Source organism: Bos grunniens, chromosome 12 (genome assembly GCF_055505025.1).
Source record: "Bos grunniens cultivar Pamir isolate PY7600 chromosome 12, Bosgru_T2T1.0, whole genome shotgun sequence".
Lineage (NCBI taxonomy): Eukaryota > Metazoa > Chordata > Mammalia > Artiodactyla > Bovidae > Bos > Bos grunniens.
In genome coordinates this window covers 77,382,203-77,399,894 of record NC_141176.1, presented here as the reverse complement: position 1 = coordinate 77,399,894, position 17,692 = coordinate 77,382,203, and the positions used below count along the sequence as shown (strand labels likewise).

Genomic DNA, 17,692 nt, shown 5'->3' with positions numbered 1-17,692 from the left:
ATATAAATTAAATCCATACCAAATACAGACTTACTCACTATATTCTATAGCTATGCTTTTTTAAAATGCTATTAAAGAAAATAGTTGGATATTTGGGATAAAACTTGAAATTTTCCATTGTCTTTAATAATTTTGGAGAGAATTTGTTGCTATTCTTTCAAGTTATTTTCATAATACAATATTTGCTTTTTGTCTTTAGTATGCATTATAACAGTTTTAATAAGACCTGATTTGGTGTGTTCAGTGATTTTCTATTGAGAAATGCCATAAAATTATTTCATCATTTACGCTGGTATTAGCTAATATAAAAGGAGTAAGAATTTCAGGTGTCTTTACAAAGAAATTGCCACAGATTCACTCTGTCAGGAGCTAAAGGGCTCTGTATGAACTTGTTCCTGGGTATCTTGTTGCTCTGGGTTGTTTGCTTTTTTTCAAATCCTTACTTAACTGTATTGTATACTAGTAAGTTGCTGAGACAGTAGATTTTAAGTGATCTCACTTCATACACACATAATGATAACTACATGAGATGGTGAATATGTTAATTGGTTTTACTACAGAAATCATTTCCCAATGTGTATTTTTAATAAAACATCATGTTGCACACCTTAAATATATATAATTTTTATTAAAAAATAAAATCCTTATTGAAAACTAAAACCAAACAATTTAAATCAAAATTATTGCTTCTTTTACCTGGTTGCTACTTATCTAGAGCTTCTATTTCCTAGGAATGATTTTCTTTGCAAAATGTGAAGTGTCTTCTCTTCTTTCCCTGAACAAAGTCTTATTAATGTCAGGGCTGTGTGAATCCAGGGCCCTGACATCTCATGCTCTGTGTTTGGCTATTGCACGTGAGCAAGTTTCCTCTTGGGTGATGCGGAAACGACAGCAGTGCCCGTACACTCTAGTCAGGGGTCTTCCTTGTCCTCCATCATCATCTTGTGTACATGCGTGCTTGCTCAGTCACTCAGTTGTGCGCTGTGACCCCATGAACTGTAGCCCACCAGGCTCCTCTGTCCATGGACTTTCCCAGGCAAGAATATGAAAGTGCGTTGCCATTTCCTCCTCCAGGAGAGGTAGATTTTTAACCACCAGGGAAACCCTATTCTCTTTCACAGTTCAGCATTTAGCAGACAAATATTTAGATTTCCCCCAAAATGATGTTTGTCTTCCTAGATCATGCTTAGTTCCCATAAATATGCACGGAATTTACCAGAACTATACTGTGAAAGTCTTAAGTTAGGTGTGAGGTGATGGTTCAGTCAAAGCTTACTCTTCACTGTACAGGTGAGCCATAGTCCACCTGTTTTTCTTCTTTCCAACAAACACTTTGGAAAATCTGATCTGACCTGGCCTGTATGCTTGTGTGAATGTAAATTTCTCTCCCAAAGGTGTTCATTTGTGGGCTTGATTATGCCTGAAAGAACTGTCCCTGTATGAAGTCAGGAATTTTAGAGATTAAGCCATAGACTTAATCTGAAATTCAGGAAATGTGGGAAAGACAAATTTCCTTGTGCCTAGCCTTGCATCTAGGGCATCCCTGGTAGCTCAGATGTTAAAGAATCTGCCTGCAATGAAGGAGACCTGGGTTCAATTCCAAGTCAGGAAGATCCCCTGGAGAAGGAAATGGCAGCTCACAACAGTATTCTTGCCTGGAGAGTCCCATGGACAGAGGAGCCTGGTGGGCTACAATCCATAGAGTTGTAAAGAGTCAGACATGACTGAAGTGACTTAGCACTAGCGCCAGCCTTGCATCTAGAATCCTGCTGAAGTGCAGGAATAAGACACCTTTTTTGCAAGTTACAGGTGGGCTGATTCCTTAGCACTAGCAAATCTGGTGCTACAGAGCAGCTCTGAATGTTTGTGGTTCTTATTCAACTTCTAATCCCTGGTCCTGGGAAGAAATCAGGTTGGGTGTTAGAAATGGAATGGCTACTAAGCTCAGAGTCGTAATTTGTTTGCACCATGGATTCCAGGCTGGAGCACATCTCCAGGAGCTCTCTAAGGCTGCACATGTGTAGCTTCCTAAAAAGCCCCATTCAGCATTTTAGTGCTCTTTTCAGCTGAAATTGGAATGACCTTTTGGGAGGTATCGTATGTAAAATGACGTGCTGTTTATTCACATTTCCACAGTGTTGGTAAAATTACTTTTGGTTTTTGATCATTAATTTTTTAAATGTGGCAAAATATACACAATAAAACATTTACTATCTTAACTCTTTTTAAGTACACCATTTATTCACATCAAGTATCACATTGTTCAGAACTTCCCTCCCCTCATCCATCACCATTCTACTTCTCTCTCCGAATTTAACTACTTTAGGTGCTGTGTATAAGTGGAATCACACAATGTTTGTCATTTTGTGATTAGCTTATGTCATGTAGCACAATGTCTTCAAGGTTCATCTATGTTGAAGCCGGTGCCAGAATTTAATTTCTTTTTAAGCCTGAATAACATTCCATTATAGGTCTATGTTATTCAGGCTTAAAAAGGTCAAACAAGAGATGGCAAGAGTGAACGTCGACATTCTAGGAATCAGCAAACTAAATTGGACTGGAATGGGTGAATTTAACCCCAATGACCATTATATCTACTACTGTGGGCAGGAATCCCTTAGAAGAAATGGAGTAGCCATCATGGTCGACAAAAGAGTCCAAAATGCAGTATTTGGATGCAATCTCAAAAACGACAGAATGATCTCTGTTCGTTTCCAAGGAGAACCATTCAATATCACAGTAATCCAAGTCTATGCCCCAACCAGTAATGCTGAAGAAGCTGAAGTTGAACGGTTCTATGAACCTACAAGACCTTTTAGAACTAACACCCCCAAAAGATGTCTTTTTCATTATAGGGGACTGGAATGCAAAAGTAGGAAGTCAAGAAGCACCTGGAGTAACAGGCAAATTTGGCCTTGGAATACAGAATGAAGCAGGGCAAAGACTAATAGAGTTTTGCCAAGAAAATGCACTGGTCATAGCAAACACCCTCTTCCAACAAAACAAGAGAAGACTCTACACACTGACATCATCAGATGGTCAACACTGAAATCAGATTAATTATATTCTTTGCAGCCAAAGATGGAAAAGCTCTATGCAGTCAACAAAATCAAGACCAGGAGCTGACTGTGGCTCAGATCATGAACTCCTTATTGCCAAATTCAGATTTAAATCGAAGAAAGTAAGGAAAACCATTAGATCATTCAGGTATGACCTAAATCAAATCCCTTATGATTATACAGTGGAAGTGAGAAATAGATTTAAGGGACTAGATCTGATAGATAGAGTGCCTGATGAACTATGGACTGAGGTTCGTGACATTGTACAGGAGACAGGGATCAAGACCATCCTCATGGAAAAGAAATGATAAAAAGCAAATGGCTGTCTGCGGAGGCCTTACATATAGCTGTGAAAAGAAGAGAAGCGAAAAGCAAAGGAGAAAAGGAAAGATATAAGCATCTGAATGCAGAGTTCCAAAGAATAGCAAGAAGAGATAAGAAAGCCTTCCTCAGTGATCAATGCAAAGAAAGAGAGAAAAACAACAGAATGGGAAAGACTAGAGATCTCTTCAAGAAAATTAGAGATACCAAGGGAACATTTCATGCAAAGATGTGCTCGATAAAGGACAGGAATGGTATGGACCTAACAGAAGCAGAAGATATTAAGAAGAGATGGAAAGAATACACAGAAGGACTTTACAAAAAAGATCTTCACGACCCAGATAATCATGATAGTGTGATCACTGACCTAGAGCCAGACATCCTGGAATGTGAAGTCAAGTGGGCCTTAGAAAGCATCACTACGAACAAAGCTAGTGGAGGTGATGGAATTTCAGTTGAGCTCTTTCAAATCCTGAAAGATGATGCTGTGAAAGTGCTGCCCTCAATATGCCAGCAAATTTGGAAAACTCAGCAGTGGCCACAGGACTGGAAAGGTCAGTTTTCCTTCCAATCCCAAAGAAAAGCAATGCCAAATAATGCTGAAACCACCACACAATTGCACTCATCTCACACACTAGTAAAGTAATGCTCAAAATTCTCCAAGCCAGGTTTCAGCAATATGTGAACCATGAACTTCCTGATGTTCAAGCCGGTTTTAGAAAAGGCAGAGGAACCAGAGATCAAATTGCCAACATCTGCTGGATCATCGAAAAAGCAAGAAACTTCCAGAAAAGCATATATTTCTGCTTTATTGACTATGCCAAAACCTTGACTGTGTGGATCACAATAAACTTTGGGAAATTCTGAAAGAGATGGGAATACTAGACCACCTGACCTGCCTCTTGAGAAATTTGTATGCAGGTCAGGAAGCAACAGTTAGAACTGGACATGGAACAGACTGGTTCCAAATAGGAAAAGGAGTACATTAAAGCTGTATATTGTCATCCTGCTTATTTAACTTCTATGCAGAGTACATCATGAGAAACACTGGGCTGGAAGAAGCACAAGCTGGAATCAAGATTCCTGGGAGAAATATCAATAACCTCAGATATGCAGATGACACCACCCTTATGGCCGAAAGTGAAGAGGAACTAAAAAGCCTCTTGATGAAAGTGAAAGTGGAGAGTGAAAAAGTTGCCTTAAAGCTCAAGATTCAGAAAACGAAGATCATGGCATCCGGTCCCATCACTTCATGGAAAATAGATGGGGAAACAGTGGAAACAGTGTCAGACTTTATTTTTTTGGGCTCCAAAATCACTGCAGATGGTGATTGCCGCCATGAAATTAAAAGACACTTACTTCTTGGAAGGAAAGTTATGACCAACCTAGGCAGCATATTGAAAAGCAGAGACATTACTTTGCCAACAAAGGTCCATCTCATCAAGGCTATGGTTTTTCCAGTGGTCATGTATGCATGTGTGTGTTGGACTGTGAAGAAAGCTGAGTACCGAAGAATTGATGCTTTTAAACTGTGGTGTTGGAGAAGACTCTTGAGAGTCCCTTGGACTGCAAAGATATCCAACCAGTCCATTTTGAAGATAAGCCCTGGGTGTTCTTTGGAGGGAATGATGCTAAAGCTGAAACTCCAGTACTTTGGCTACCTCATGAGAAGAGTTGACTCATTGGAAAAGACTGATGCTGGGAGGGATTGGGAGCAGGAAGAGAAGGGGACGACAGAGGATGAGATGGCTGGATGGCATCACTGACTCGATGGACGTGAGTCTGAGTGAACTCCGGGAGTTGGTGATGGACAGGGAGGCCTTGCATGCTGCGATTCATGGGGTCGCAAAGAGTTGGACACAACTGAGTGACTGAACTGAACTGAACTGAAGTGATAGGTCTATACAACATTGTTTGTATCCATTCATCTGTCAGTGGATTTTTGAATTATTTCCACCTTTGGCTATTCTGAACTTTTGTACACAGGTGTGCAAAAAGATCAAGTTTATGTGTTCATTTCTTTTGAGTACATCCGCAAAAGTGGTCCTGCTATAATATATGCTGATTTTATGTTTACTTTTTTGAGGAACTGCTATATCTCTTCCATCCCAGCTGTACTGTTTTACATTAACACTTGATTGCTGAGTTTTCTGTTTAACTCAAGGACCAAATGAGAAGTTTTTATGAACCATAACATTTTGTTTGGATCGGAGCCTCCACTTGATGGTTTGTTGAAGCAACTCATGGTGTCTGTTCAGGTTCCTCAGCTTTCTGGGGCATTTTTCAGAGGTCTTTGCCAAATAAAGGGACTCTGAAACACAGGCTGTGTTTTTTAAATTCAGAAAACTGGCATTAAGAACAGAGGTTCCTCACAGGAATACTGTTTTGAGTATTATACTCATTTCAGAATGAAAGGGAATGAAGATTCCCTTTCATACTCTTCAGAATGAAGATTCCATACTCTTTAGAACAAAGAACCTAAACCCAAAGTGTTAAAATGACATCACCCAAAGAATTAATGATTGATTCCAGATATATAGTCCAAGTCTCTTATTTTATTTTCTTAATGCAGTCTCTCCACTCTCATATAATTTGCCTCAAAAGTACTTTAGTTGACCGCTAAGTCTAAATCTATACCCTTTACACTTCAGGCAGGTCCAAGTTCACTGAGAAACTGGGTGGGGGATTTGCTTCTACCTTCTTCTCCTCCCTTTACCATCCTTGTGGCTGAGGTTGCTGCCACACTGAGGATAGGAAGGATGAAGGTGGGTCCCTAGAGCCCTGCTGTCATCCTGACACCAGGCAAGATCCCAGGAAAACACGCTTTATTTTGTTATGTTCTTAGAGTGACTTGCTATCACCTTAGGAATCTGGATCTCTGTCTCCCTCTCTCATTTCAGGCACTTCGCCTAAGTAGCTCGGCCATGGGGAAGACCAGCACAGGCCAGATAGTCAACCTGATGTCCAACGATGTGAACAGGTTTGACCAGGTGAGCTGCCCCTGAGGGATCCTCTTCCATGTCCTCCCTTTCTCACTGGGTTCAGCTCATTGGGATGCCAGATGCCAGCATTTGGTGTTGGCCAGGGTTCTGTTGAGGACTTAAGTGTTCTCTTTACCCAACTCTCATTTCCTCTATGTGCAACTTAGATGTAATAATCTGGATTGTCCTGTAGATGAGAGTTTTGTTTTTCTAGTAATAAACAGGCAGCAGTGTTCTTGCCTGGCTCAGTGAGTGTCCCTAGGGGTCCTCCTGGCATGGCCCTTCTTGGTACGTGGAGTCAGTGTTGCTGCCTGAACTGTCTCCCTCCTCCTCTGGCTGATGAAGGCCTGGTGGGCAGGGGTTGTTCTTTCCCCTTTGCCCTGTTCAGTGCCTGCTGCATAGGAAGCCTGTGAGGAATAATGCCAAGTGGGTGGCCCTCAGCCAGACACAGCCTACTCTCTTCTGTCCCCTCACACTCTTTTTTCCACTTACTTTATGAATAGATCACAGTATCCAGGGCCTTGTAGCTGTTGGTCAGACACTTCTCTTTCAGTTATTCATTCATCAAGCATGAAGTAAGGCCACTACTCAGTTTCAAGGTTGAATATGATTTAGTTTTTGCTGTGGAGAAACCACAGCCCATTAGGGAGGTAAGTACATAAATAATTACTAGAGAGTGTGGTACTTATCATAATATAAGTTTTTCTTGGGTGCTAGAGTGAGATGGGGGCTGAATATAGGGGGAAGTGAGAGTTTAGGGATGCCCTGAGCTCATTTGTGGTGTAAACAAAATCAACATCTTCCTTCAGGTCGGGTTCTCCCTGGATGTCCCTGAAGCTGGCCCTGTGCTGCCAGGAACAGCGTCGTCTGGGCTGGACATGGGTTTCTGCTTTAGCTGGTTTAAAACCCACTGAGATATCCCTGTTTAGGTTCCTGTCTGTTCTTTCAGAGCAGATTGTTTCTACACTGTGTCTTTACTGATTTTGATTGTATACAGTCTCAAGAAGACTTTGTCTTTCTCTTTTAAGGTAACAATGTTCTTGCACTATCTGTGGGTGGGGCCACTGCAGGCTATCGCAGTGACCGCCCTGCTCTGGATAGAAATAGGAATGTCGTGCCTTGCTGGGATGGCGGTTCTCATTATTCTTCTGCTTTTGCAAAGCTGCTTTGGAAAGTTGTTTTCATCACTCCGGTAAGAGAATCACTGGTTTAAAAAATAGGTGATACGTGCTTGGTAACATCCATAGTCTGCCAATGAAGTCAATGCTTCTGTTCAGAAACCAAACCAATGCATTTTCTAATCTTCTTTGCATGGGTTGTAGACCCTTCAGGCTTAGCCAGTAGAGGCTCCAGCCTTAAGCTGAAGGCTGATCTTTAAACAGAAAAGGTGACGGCCCTCACTGGCTCCTCCTGACACTGTACCTGAGTAAGTGGAGAGTCCTTAAGAAGAATTTACCGATGTCCAAGTTATTTAAACATTATTAAAAAGAGTAATAATTTTACAGGCCCATTTCTAGCTGAATTTATTTTTGTTAAGCTTGTTTTAGAGCCACCTTCAGGTAGTGTATTTATGTCTTGTTTTATTTCAATGTTTCCATTAAGTTATAGGCACCCCAAGGGCAAGGTTGACCTTAATTGTGTCTTTATAAAACCCCACAGTCCCAGCAGCATATGTGATAGAACAGTGGCTGGTGATGAAGGGCCTAATGGTGATGAGATAGACCTGAAGCAGGTCCCAGAGGGTTGGAGGTGGGTCACTGTCAGGTTGTCAGGTGATGGAGGTATTGTGCTGTTTGAAGATTTTTTTCCTTGAGTTTTTTCTTTTTATGTGTGAATTTACATGTGATATTTTTGTCTATTTGAAATTTCCTTTCCTGTCTTTTCTGTGGAGAGATGCTCCTTATCTTTCAAGGCTCTGTTCCAATGCTACCAGGTCTTTAAAGATTTTCTTGCTCTCTTTTCCCAGTGGAATTAAAAGCCCCATCTTTTCAGCTCCCCAGAATTTTACTCCTATTTTTTTACATCATAGACACTGTCTTCCTGGTACATCCGTTTCTGCCTTCTCTGCCCAAGCACAACCTCCTTGGGAAGATGGTTTGTATCTGACTCATTTCAGGTCTTCCTTAGCTGGCAAGTTCTCAAGTTACTTCTTGAATGGGACTGAATGGTTGACTTCCTAATTGAAGATTTTCTCAATTTGTACTTTGAGTAGGACTTGCCTGCGTTGTCATCTCAAAAGAGCTATAGAAAATAATTTGATCACTGATCCCTCCCTGTGCCCACTGTTGCTGCTACAGAAAGTTATGCTGTGATCACTAAGGCTCATCTCTCATGTCTGTCCCCTCAGGAGTAAGACCGCAGCTCTCACAGATGACAGGATCAGTACCATGAGTGAAGTTATAAGTGGCATCAAAACAATAAAAATGAATGCTTGGGAAAAGTCATTTATAGACCTTATTTCCAAACTGAGAAGGTAAGTTTCTTTTTTTTTTTTTAATGTATCACAGTGTATGTTTGTACTGTTTTATTTCCTATTTTTACTAAATGGTTTAGAAGTCTTACCGAGTTTTCACATTAAGATAAATTTAAATACTACCCTTCCATCCCCCCATATGTGGCAAGAGGGTTAAGGGGAATAGTAGAAATGTAATTTTCAGCTGCTCTTCCATTTACCATCTTTTTGAAATACATATGATTCTTACTTATACAGAAATGAAATTCCAAATACTTCTTAATGCTGCAAATTCCAAATAAGCAATGATTCTAAGATATTAGTGTTTGAGATGATATTTAAACTAAAGCTATAATATATTTTAATATAGCATAAATGGGGAGATTATAGATTGAGTGTACCTGTATCAGGCCAAACATTATGGATCAGTATTACTCGTTCCAAACAGAGCCATGAAAATACTATCTGTCTTTGCTTTATGTTTGTAGATTTTTAAAAAATGTTTCATTTAAATATCTGATGAGCTTTTATACTCTAGCACAGGGTACTTAGAATTTTCTGGGAGTACCCTGTCACCTCTCAATTTGCATCTTTGTGGGGGCCCCGCCCTCTGCTGGAAATACACGCTCATCTTCCTTCTTCTCTGGTCTCTGCCAATCCTAACTGACTCCTGCTCATCTTCTCAGGGTCTACATGTGTGTGACTTGTCCTGTCTCTACTGCTCTGAGTTATATGACTCAGCTCTGTGCTCCTGTAGGGATGTGCTGGCTGCCTCAGTCTAATGTCTTGGTGTCTCACAAATTTTGTGTTTATTCTTTTTTAAAAGTGTACACACGCTTCATACTACATCTTTTTTATTTCTTTATTCATTTATTTTTGGTTGTGCTTGGTCTTAATTGTCTCACACAGGATTTCGGTAGTTGTGGTGGGTGGGGGCTGCTTTTTCATTGATGTTCTTGGGCTTCTAACTGGTGGCTTCTCTTGTTGCGGAGCACAGGCTCCAGGTGCACAGGCTTCAGTAGTTGCAGTAGTGCACCGGCTCTAGAGCTCGGGCTCAGTAGTTGTGGCTCACAGGCTTAGTTGCTCTGCAGCATGTGGAATCTTCCAGACCAGAGACAGAGCCTATGTCCGCTGCATTGGGAGGCCAATTCTTATCTACGGGACCATCAGGGAAGTCCTGAGGTTTATTATTCTTTTCCTCTCCAAGTTCATGAGGTCCTGATGGGGGTGGGCATTTTTTTCTGTCATCAGTGAGGAGCCAACACAGGATATGTGGTTGTGAATGCTTGCTGAATGTATGTTCAAATCTGTCAGATTGAGCCCAGTTTTTTTAAAGTGTGACATTAAGACTTCATTTAGTTGGAAAAGTGAAGTGGTGATGAAGTGTGTAGTCCTTGGTTTGGAGCAGAGTTCCAGGAGTGCACTCTTGAGTGTCTCCATGACATGATTGATGGTTTACCTTAATTTGTGTCCACTTCCTCAAAAGGGGCCACTCACACAGGGCACTTGAATTCATGCGTTGGATGTCGATAGTTCTTAAAAATGCTATTTCCTACTGTCCTTTCTAGGAAGGAAATTTCCAAGATTCTGAAAAGTTCCTACCTTAGAGGAATGAATTTGGCATCATTTTTCACTGTCAGCAAAATCATGATTTTTGTCACCTTCATCACCAATGAGCTCCTTGACAACCGGATTACAGCCAGCCAAGTGTTTGTGGTGGTGACACTGTTCGAGGCTCTGCGGTTTTCGAGCACCCTCTACTTCCCCATGGCTGTCGAGAAGGTGTCAGAGGCCATTGTCAGCATCCGAAGAATCGAGGTTTGGTGACAGATAACTTTTTTCCATTGCAGGTGGATTCTTTGTAAATTCCCTCCTTTTTTGTGGTGTCACTGTGTTCCAGTTAGGTGAGATTTACCTCTCTCAGTGTCAAATATGTCAGTCATTCCAAACTGTCTTACATACTCCTGTCTCCTCTTAGGTAGAATGCATTACAAAGAACGTAGGATCCCTGCTCATTTAGGGGCAGTAATATCAATAGCAGTGGCACAGGCTCTACATGCAGTGATGCCTGCAGGGCAATTAAAGTGACCCAAAGCAAGAGAAGGAAGGAAGCAGACTGCATCTCCTGTGCTGACTCAAATGAGATTTGTGTGTGTCTGATGAGGTTCCTATACCATAAAAAAACTATTCCCCATAAAACAGATCAGCCATACTGGGTCATTTCTGATTCCCTGAGTTTATCATTCTTATGGGACTTCTAGCAACACTGATAAGGGATGGTCCATGCAGTTTACAAAATTTCTTTTTCATAGCTTTCATGTCTTGAAATAAGACATTCAGGAATATCCTTGGACTGTAGTGATGTAATGAGTGACACGGTAATTTGCCCAAGATGGAAGCTTCATGTGTGTGTTGTGTGGCTGTGGTTTTATTATTGTTGATATTAGTCTAATTTTTCTTAAGGCCTTTAACTAATTGGATGAGGCCCACCTACATTATTGAGGATAATCTGCTCTATGCTCTACTGAGAGTCTACTTATTTAAGTGTCCATCTCATCTGAAAAATACTTTCACTGTAATACATGTTTGAACAAATGTCTGGGGACTTTGGTTTACCTAAATTAACATAAAAGTAACTATCACCCAGACGGATGGTGTGGGGAGGGAGGAGGGACGGGGGTTCAGGATGGGGAACACGTGTATACCCGTGGCGGATTCATGTTGATGTATGGCAAAACCAATACAGTATTGTAAAGTAATTAACCTCCAATTAAAATAAATAAATTTATATTTAAAAAAAGTAACTATCACACCCTCTTGAATCCCTATCTCCTCCTTTGAGCTCTTGGACGTGACTTTGTCCTCACTAAGCCAGGTGTAAATGGATTTCTTTCCCTCCCTGAGCTCCAGACTTACCTAAAGGGCAGATACAGTGCCTCATTCATCTTTGTAGTCCTCTCAATAGAAGATGCTCAGAAAATATTTAACTGAAGAAAACTTCCAGCTTCATCATGTCTGGGCTCTTATAAATGCCTAATCATTAAGTATGGTTGTAGTGGAAAAAAGTAATAACTCTGATTCTTTGGTAGATTGTGTGATACACCAGGAACTGTGGCATGAAAGGGATCCTGCAGAAGGTTTTCAGGGAATTGTGCTCAAATATTTGGGTAGAGTTTTTTATTCCTTTCCCAGCAAAATGCAATTGAACTGTCAGAGGCCTGAAATTTCTTCCCATGTAGATGTGTGCAGTAATATTAAAATTATGACCTGGGGAGAATATTGAATTTTCTGGGGCTGACAAATTTTCTTTGTCAGGCTTCTTCGTGTCCTGATGAAGGAAGCACTTGTGATCTGGGCAGAAAACCTAAAATTTCCCTTGTGTATACAAGATGTCTGGCAGGAAGTTGGTCTAGGAATTTAGAGATCTGTCAGCAAGTAGCTATTTTCAGTAAAGATGGGACAAGTGGCTGAGAATAAGAGTGGTGAGAAGAGTAAGTGTTGTCATGGGAAACTGCTTCCTGGTGAAGTGAAGTGAAGTCGCTCAGTCATGTCCGACTCTTTGTGACCCCATGGACTGTAGCCTACCAGGCTTCTCCATCCATGGGATTTTCCAGGCAAGAGTACTGGAGTGGGTTGCCATTTCCTTTTCCAGGGGATCTTCCCAACTCAGGGATTGAACCCAGGTCTCCTGCATTGCAGGCAGACACTTCACCCTTTGAGCCACCAGGGAAGCCCTTGCTTCCTGGTGGGTTGAAGTAATTGGAGTAAGACTTTCATTTAGATATTAGATGCTTCTTCAGCCCATATAGTTTCTACAACTCTTTAAAATATTTAGTTGTCTAGTTCATCAAAATCACATAGTTCAGTTCAGTTCAATTCAGTTGCTTGGTTGTGTCCAACTCTTTGTAACCCCATGGATTGTAGCACACCAGGCCTCCCTGTCCATCACCAACTCCCAAAGCCTAGTCAAACTCATGTCCATTGAGTTGGTGATGCCATCCAACCATCTCATCCTGTGTCATCCCCTTCTCCTCCTGCATTGATCTTACCCAGCATCAGTGTCTTTAAACCCATATTATCATACTTTGGAGTTTCTAATTCACTAGGATTTTTTATTCCTTTTCCACCAAAATTCAGTTAAACTGTCTGAGACTTGAAATTTCTTCCCATGTAGATGTGTATAGTAATATTACAATTATGATGTGGGGAAAACTTTGACTTTTCCGGGGCTGACAGATTTTCTTTGTCAAGCTGCTTTGTGTTCTGATGAAGGAAGCACTTTTGATTTGGGCAGTGATTTGAATGGTCTAGTGGTTTCCCCCACTTTCTTCAATTTAAGTCTGAATTTGGCAATAAGGAGTTCATGATCTGAGCCACAGTTAGCTCCCGGTCTTGTTTTTGCTGACTGTATAGAGCTTCTCCATCTTTGGCTGCAAAGAATATAATCAAGCTGATTTCGGTGTTGACCATCTGGTGATGCCCATGTGTAGTCTTGTCTTGTGTTGTTGGAAGAGGGTGTTTATTATGATCATTGCGTTCTCTTGGCAAAACTCTATTAACCTTTGCCCTCCCTCATTCTGTACACAAGGCCAGATTTGCCTGTTACTCCAGATACTTTGTGACTTCCTACTTTTGCATTCCAGTCCCCTACAATGAAAAGGATATCTTTTTGGGGTGTTAGTTCTAAAAGGTCTTGTAGGGCTTCATAGAACCATTCAACTTCAGCTTCTTCAGTGTTACTGGTCGGAGCCTAGACTTGGATTACCATGATATTGAATGGTTTGTGTTGGAAACGAACAGAGATCATTCTGTAGTTTTTGAGATTGCATCCAAGTACTGCATTTCGGACTCTTTTGTTGACCATGATGGCTACTCCATTTTTTCTAAGGGATTCCTGCCCGCAGTAGTAGATATAATGGTCATTGGGGTTAAATTCACCCATTCCAGTCCATTTTGGTTCGCTGATTCCTAGAATGTTGATGTTCACTCTTGCCACCTCCTGTTTGACCACTTCCAATTTGCCTTGATTCATGGACCTAACATTTCAGGTTCCTATGCAATATTGCTCTTTATAGCATTGGACCTTGCTTCTATCACCAGTCACATCCACAAATGGGTGTTGTTTTTGCTTTGGCTTCATCCCTTCATTCTTTCTGGAGTTATTTCTCCACTGATCTCCAGTAGAAAATTGGGTACCTACTGATCTGGGGAGTTCATCTTTCTGTGTCCTATCTTTTTGCCTTTTCATATTGTTCATGGAGTTCTCAAGGTAAGAATACTGAAGTTGTTTGCCATTCCTTTCTCCAGTGGACCACATTCTGTCAGAACTATGAACACAGGTTCATGACATTGTACAGGAGACAGGGATCAAGACCATCCCCAAGAAAAAGAATTGCAAAAAATGCAAAATGTCTGTCTGAGGAGGCCTTACAAATAGCTGTGAAAAGAAGAGAAGCAAAAATCAAAGGAGAAAAGGAAAGATATACCCATTTGAATGCAGAGTTCCAAAGAATAGCAAGGAGAGATGAGAGCCTTCCTCAGTGATCAATGCAAAGAAATAAAGGAAAACAATATAATAGGAAAGACCAGAGATATCTCAAGAAAATTAGAGATACCAAGGGAATATTTCATGCAAAGATGGGCTCATTGCAGGACAGAAATGGTATGGACCTAACAGAAGCAGAAGATATTAAGAAGAGGTGGCAAGAATACACAGAACTGTACAAAAAAGGTCTTCACGACCCAGATAATCATGATGGTGTGATCACTCACCTAGAGCCAGACATCTCATCCAGGGATGAGATGATGTGGTTAGGTTTAGTGTGGAATAGAGAGACTTGGCCAGATTTGAGAGATACTCGGGGCACATCTTGAATTGGGTATTGAGGGTGGAAAAGGTGGATATCTCATGCTTCACATTTTGGGGCTATAAAATCACCTGGATTCACTCAAATAATGAGTACTAGAGGAGAACCAAACTTGGGGAGGAGAGCATGAACTTGATTTTGAATTCTGACATGCTTAGAAATATCTAAATATTTGCTATAAGGCCCACTTCACTGACTGTCCTTGACCTGATTCAGCTTTCTATCCTGTTCAGTTCAATTCCGTTGCTTAGTTGTGTCTGACTCTTTGCAACTCCATGGAAGGCAGCATGCCAGGCTTCCCTGTCTATCACCAACTCCTGAAGCTTGCTCAAACTCATGTTCATTGAGTCAGTGATACCATCCAACCACCTCATCCTCTGTTGTCTCCTTCTTCTCCTGCCTTCAATCTTTCCCAGCATTAGGGTCTTTTCAAATGAGTCAGTTCTTCATATCAGGTGGCCAAAATATTGGAGTTTCAGCTTCAGCATGAGTCCTTCCAGTGAATATTCAGGACTGATTTCCTTTATGATTGACTGGTTGGATCTCCTTATAGTCCAAGGGACTGTCAAGAGTCTTCTCCAACACCACAGTTCAAAAGCATCAATTCTTCCACACGTAGCTTTCTTTATAGCCCAACTCTCATATCCATACATGACTACTGGAACAAACATAGCTTTGACTAGAAGGACCTTTGTTGGCAAAGTAATGTCTCTGCTTTTTAATATGCTGTCTAGGTTGGTCATAGCTTTTCTTCCAAAGAGCAAGTGTCTTTTAATTTCGTGGCTGCAGTCACCATCTTCAGTGATTTTGGAGCCCAAGAAAATAAAGTCTGTCACTGTTTCCATTGTTTCCCCAAATATTTGCCATGAAGTGATGGGACCAGATGCGATGATCTTAGTTTTCTGAATGTTGAGTTTTAAGCTGACTTTTCATTCTTTCATTTTCATCAAGAGGCTCTTTAGTTCCTATCCTGTTATATAGTTCCTATCCTGTTATTTACTTCCTATGCTGTTATCTAACAGGTAATAGACAATGATTGGGTGTTCATTTTCTTCCTCAGCCTGCCTCTCACTTAGATGGGTTAATGTCCAATTAGAAGGTGAAAAGGGCAGCAAGAGTGGAAGAAAAGGTCAGCTGAGTTTATTGACCAGGTAGTTAGAGCTGGGTGAGGTCTGACCACAGATGGGCTGGAAGTGTGGTGGACATGAGGAGTTTAGCTTACTGTGTGGGGTTGAGCTCTGCTGCCCCGTGTCCCCCACAGCCTGGGACTCAGTAGACTGGATGGTCATCTCCTAGGATTTCTTCTCAGTCATATCTTGGAGTCCTAGGAAGGAAACCCACCACCCCTGCCTACCTTAGAGATGGTGTGGTTGTCCATACCCACAGGCAGGCCTACATGTGGTCTTCATAGTTTTGTGTCTTCTTGTTTATACATGCTTTTCAATTTCCTTTTTTCATATCGAGAATATGAGGATTTATTATGATTTTATAGGTCCAAGAAGTCCCTCTATTTTTTTCTTAATAAGAAAAGAGATCTGAAGGTCTTGGCATTGAATGACTCCACTAGGATTGTAAATATCTTGTCTCCGAAGCACTGAAAGTCTTCAGTGATTTTACATGCCATAAAATGAGTCTCTGAGGTTACATTGTTCATAAAACAGGTTTTCCATTTCCAGCCACTGGGAACTCAATCTTTTTGGCTACAGTTCTGATGTTGATACTTTCCTGCAGAACCTGTTCTGGGTCTAAAAGAAATTTAATTTCAGCTTTTCCATTAGCCTGAGTCCTGGAGAAGAATCCAGCCAGCACTTCTGCACCTTCATGAGTTGGTCATGTGCTGAATGGAGTGTCATTTAACCCCTGGAAGCCTGTGACTCTTTCCATACTCAGGCCTATTATTTGTGAACAAGCACTCAATAGATTTAATTCCTTAATTAGTGCTTGTTCTTTACTTTCTTCTTCTTTTTTTGAAAGTGGAAAATTTATGTTCTATTGTGCACATACTTAACATTATTTTTGTCTTGGTAACACATTTAAGCTAAAATTGGAATTTATGTCTAGATAAAAATGTATAACATACATGTGTAACCTTTTGCTTGTTGGCGTGTTAGCTCAGACTGTGTAAGGCTATAGTAGTCATGCAGTCAGTGTTTGTACTGATTTGAACCAGCCCTACAGTCTGTTCCTTTCCTTACCCATGATGGGTTGACTCTGTGCAAAGCTTAGTCTCAGTTGGAGTTGTGACTGTAGGTGCATGAATGATGTAGTGTCTCCCCTGTATGTGATTTATTATCTCTCTGGGGATTCAGAGGTAGGGAGTGCAGTGCCAGCCTGGATTGTCCTGAATGGTTCCATGGAGGGTTAGCATTTGAGATGGACTCGGAAGGATGGACGGGGTTAGTACTCAGGATATCCAGGCAGAGGCTACCTGGGGAGTGTGGACTTAGGTACTGATGGGTCTCTGGGTGTGTTAAGCGTGGTGGACGCTCAGAGGTGCTGTAAAGAGATCACGAAGAAGTGATGTTGGGATCGGTTTGATGGTGTTGAGGAGGGCTGGGGAAGGAACCAGCAAAATAAAGGTTGTATTAATATTTTCAGTGGTTAATAGTGGGTGAAATTCTGAAATCATATTGTTTTGAGAGAAAAGCATTGGGAGAGGGATGAGCTGTGTCAGAACAGGTGAGACCTGGTACCTGGCTGACTATGGAAGAGGTGGTGTGGAGAGAGAACTCGGGCTGCGATGGTTGAGAGTCTGCAGAGGAGTCCTCAGACCACCATCCGTCCACCCTGTCTCCTGCTGGACTCGGGCTCGGGGCGGGGAGGAGGAGCCATGCCCAGTGTTAGGCTCTCAGTGAGCCTGCATGAGAGGAGGAGGGAACAAGTAGTGGCGTCTCCCACCAGCTGGTCTTTGAGAGAGATGCAGGAATCACAATGTCTTTCTTTTCTTGCATAGAAGCAGGTTTTCATGTTCAGTTTTTACCAGTTGTTCTTTTGTAGTAGAAGATCACAATC

General features: G+C 41.4%; 1 protein-coding gene across 1 annotated transcript in view; it reads left to right on the top strand.

Annotated features, from left to right (window-relative positions):
• LOC147361939 (ATP-binding cassette sub-family C member 4-like) overlaps positions 1-17,692 on the top strand; it is a 185,959-nt gene that overhangs the window by 35,954 nt on the left and 132,313 nt on the right. The window contains 4 exon segments of the mRNA XM_086330259.1: positions 6,281-6,370; positions 7,390-7,553; positions 8,709-8,834; positions 10,382-10,631. Coding sequence (XP_086186385.1) covers positions 6,281-6,370; positions 7,390-7,553; positions 8,709-8,834; positions 10,382-10,631 — 630 coding nt within the window.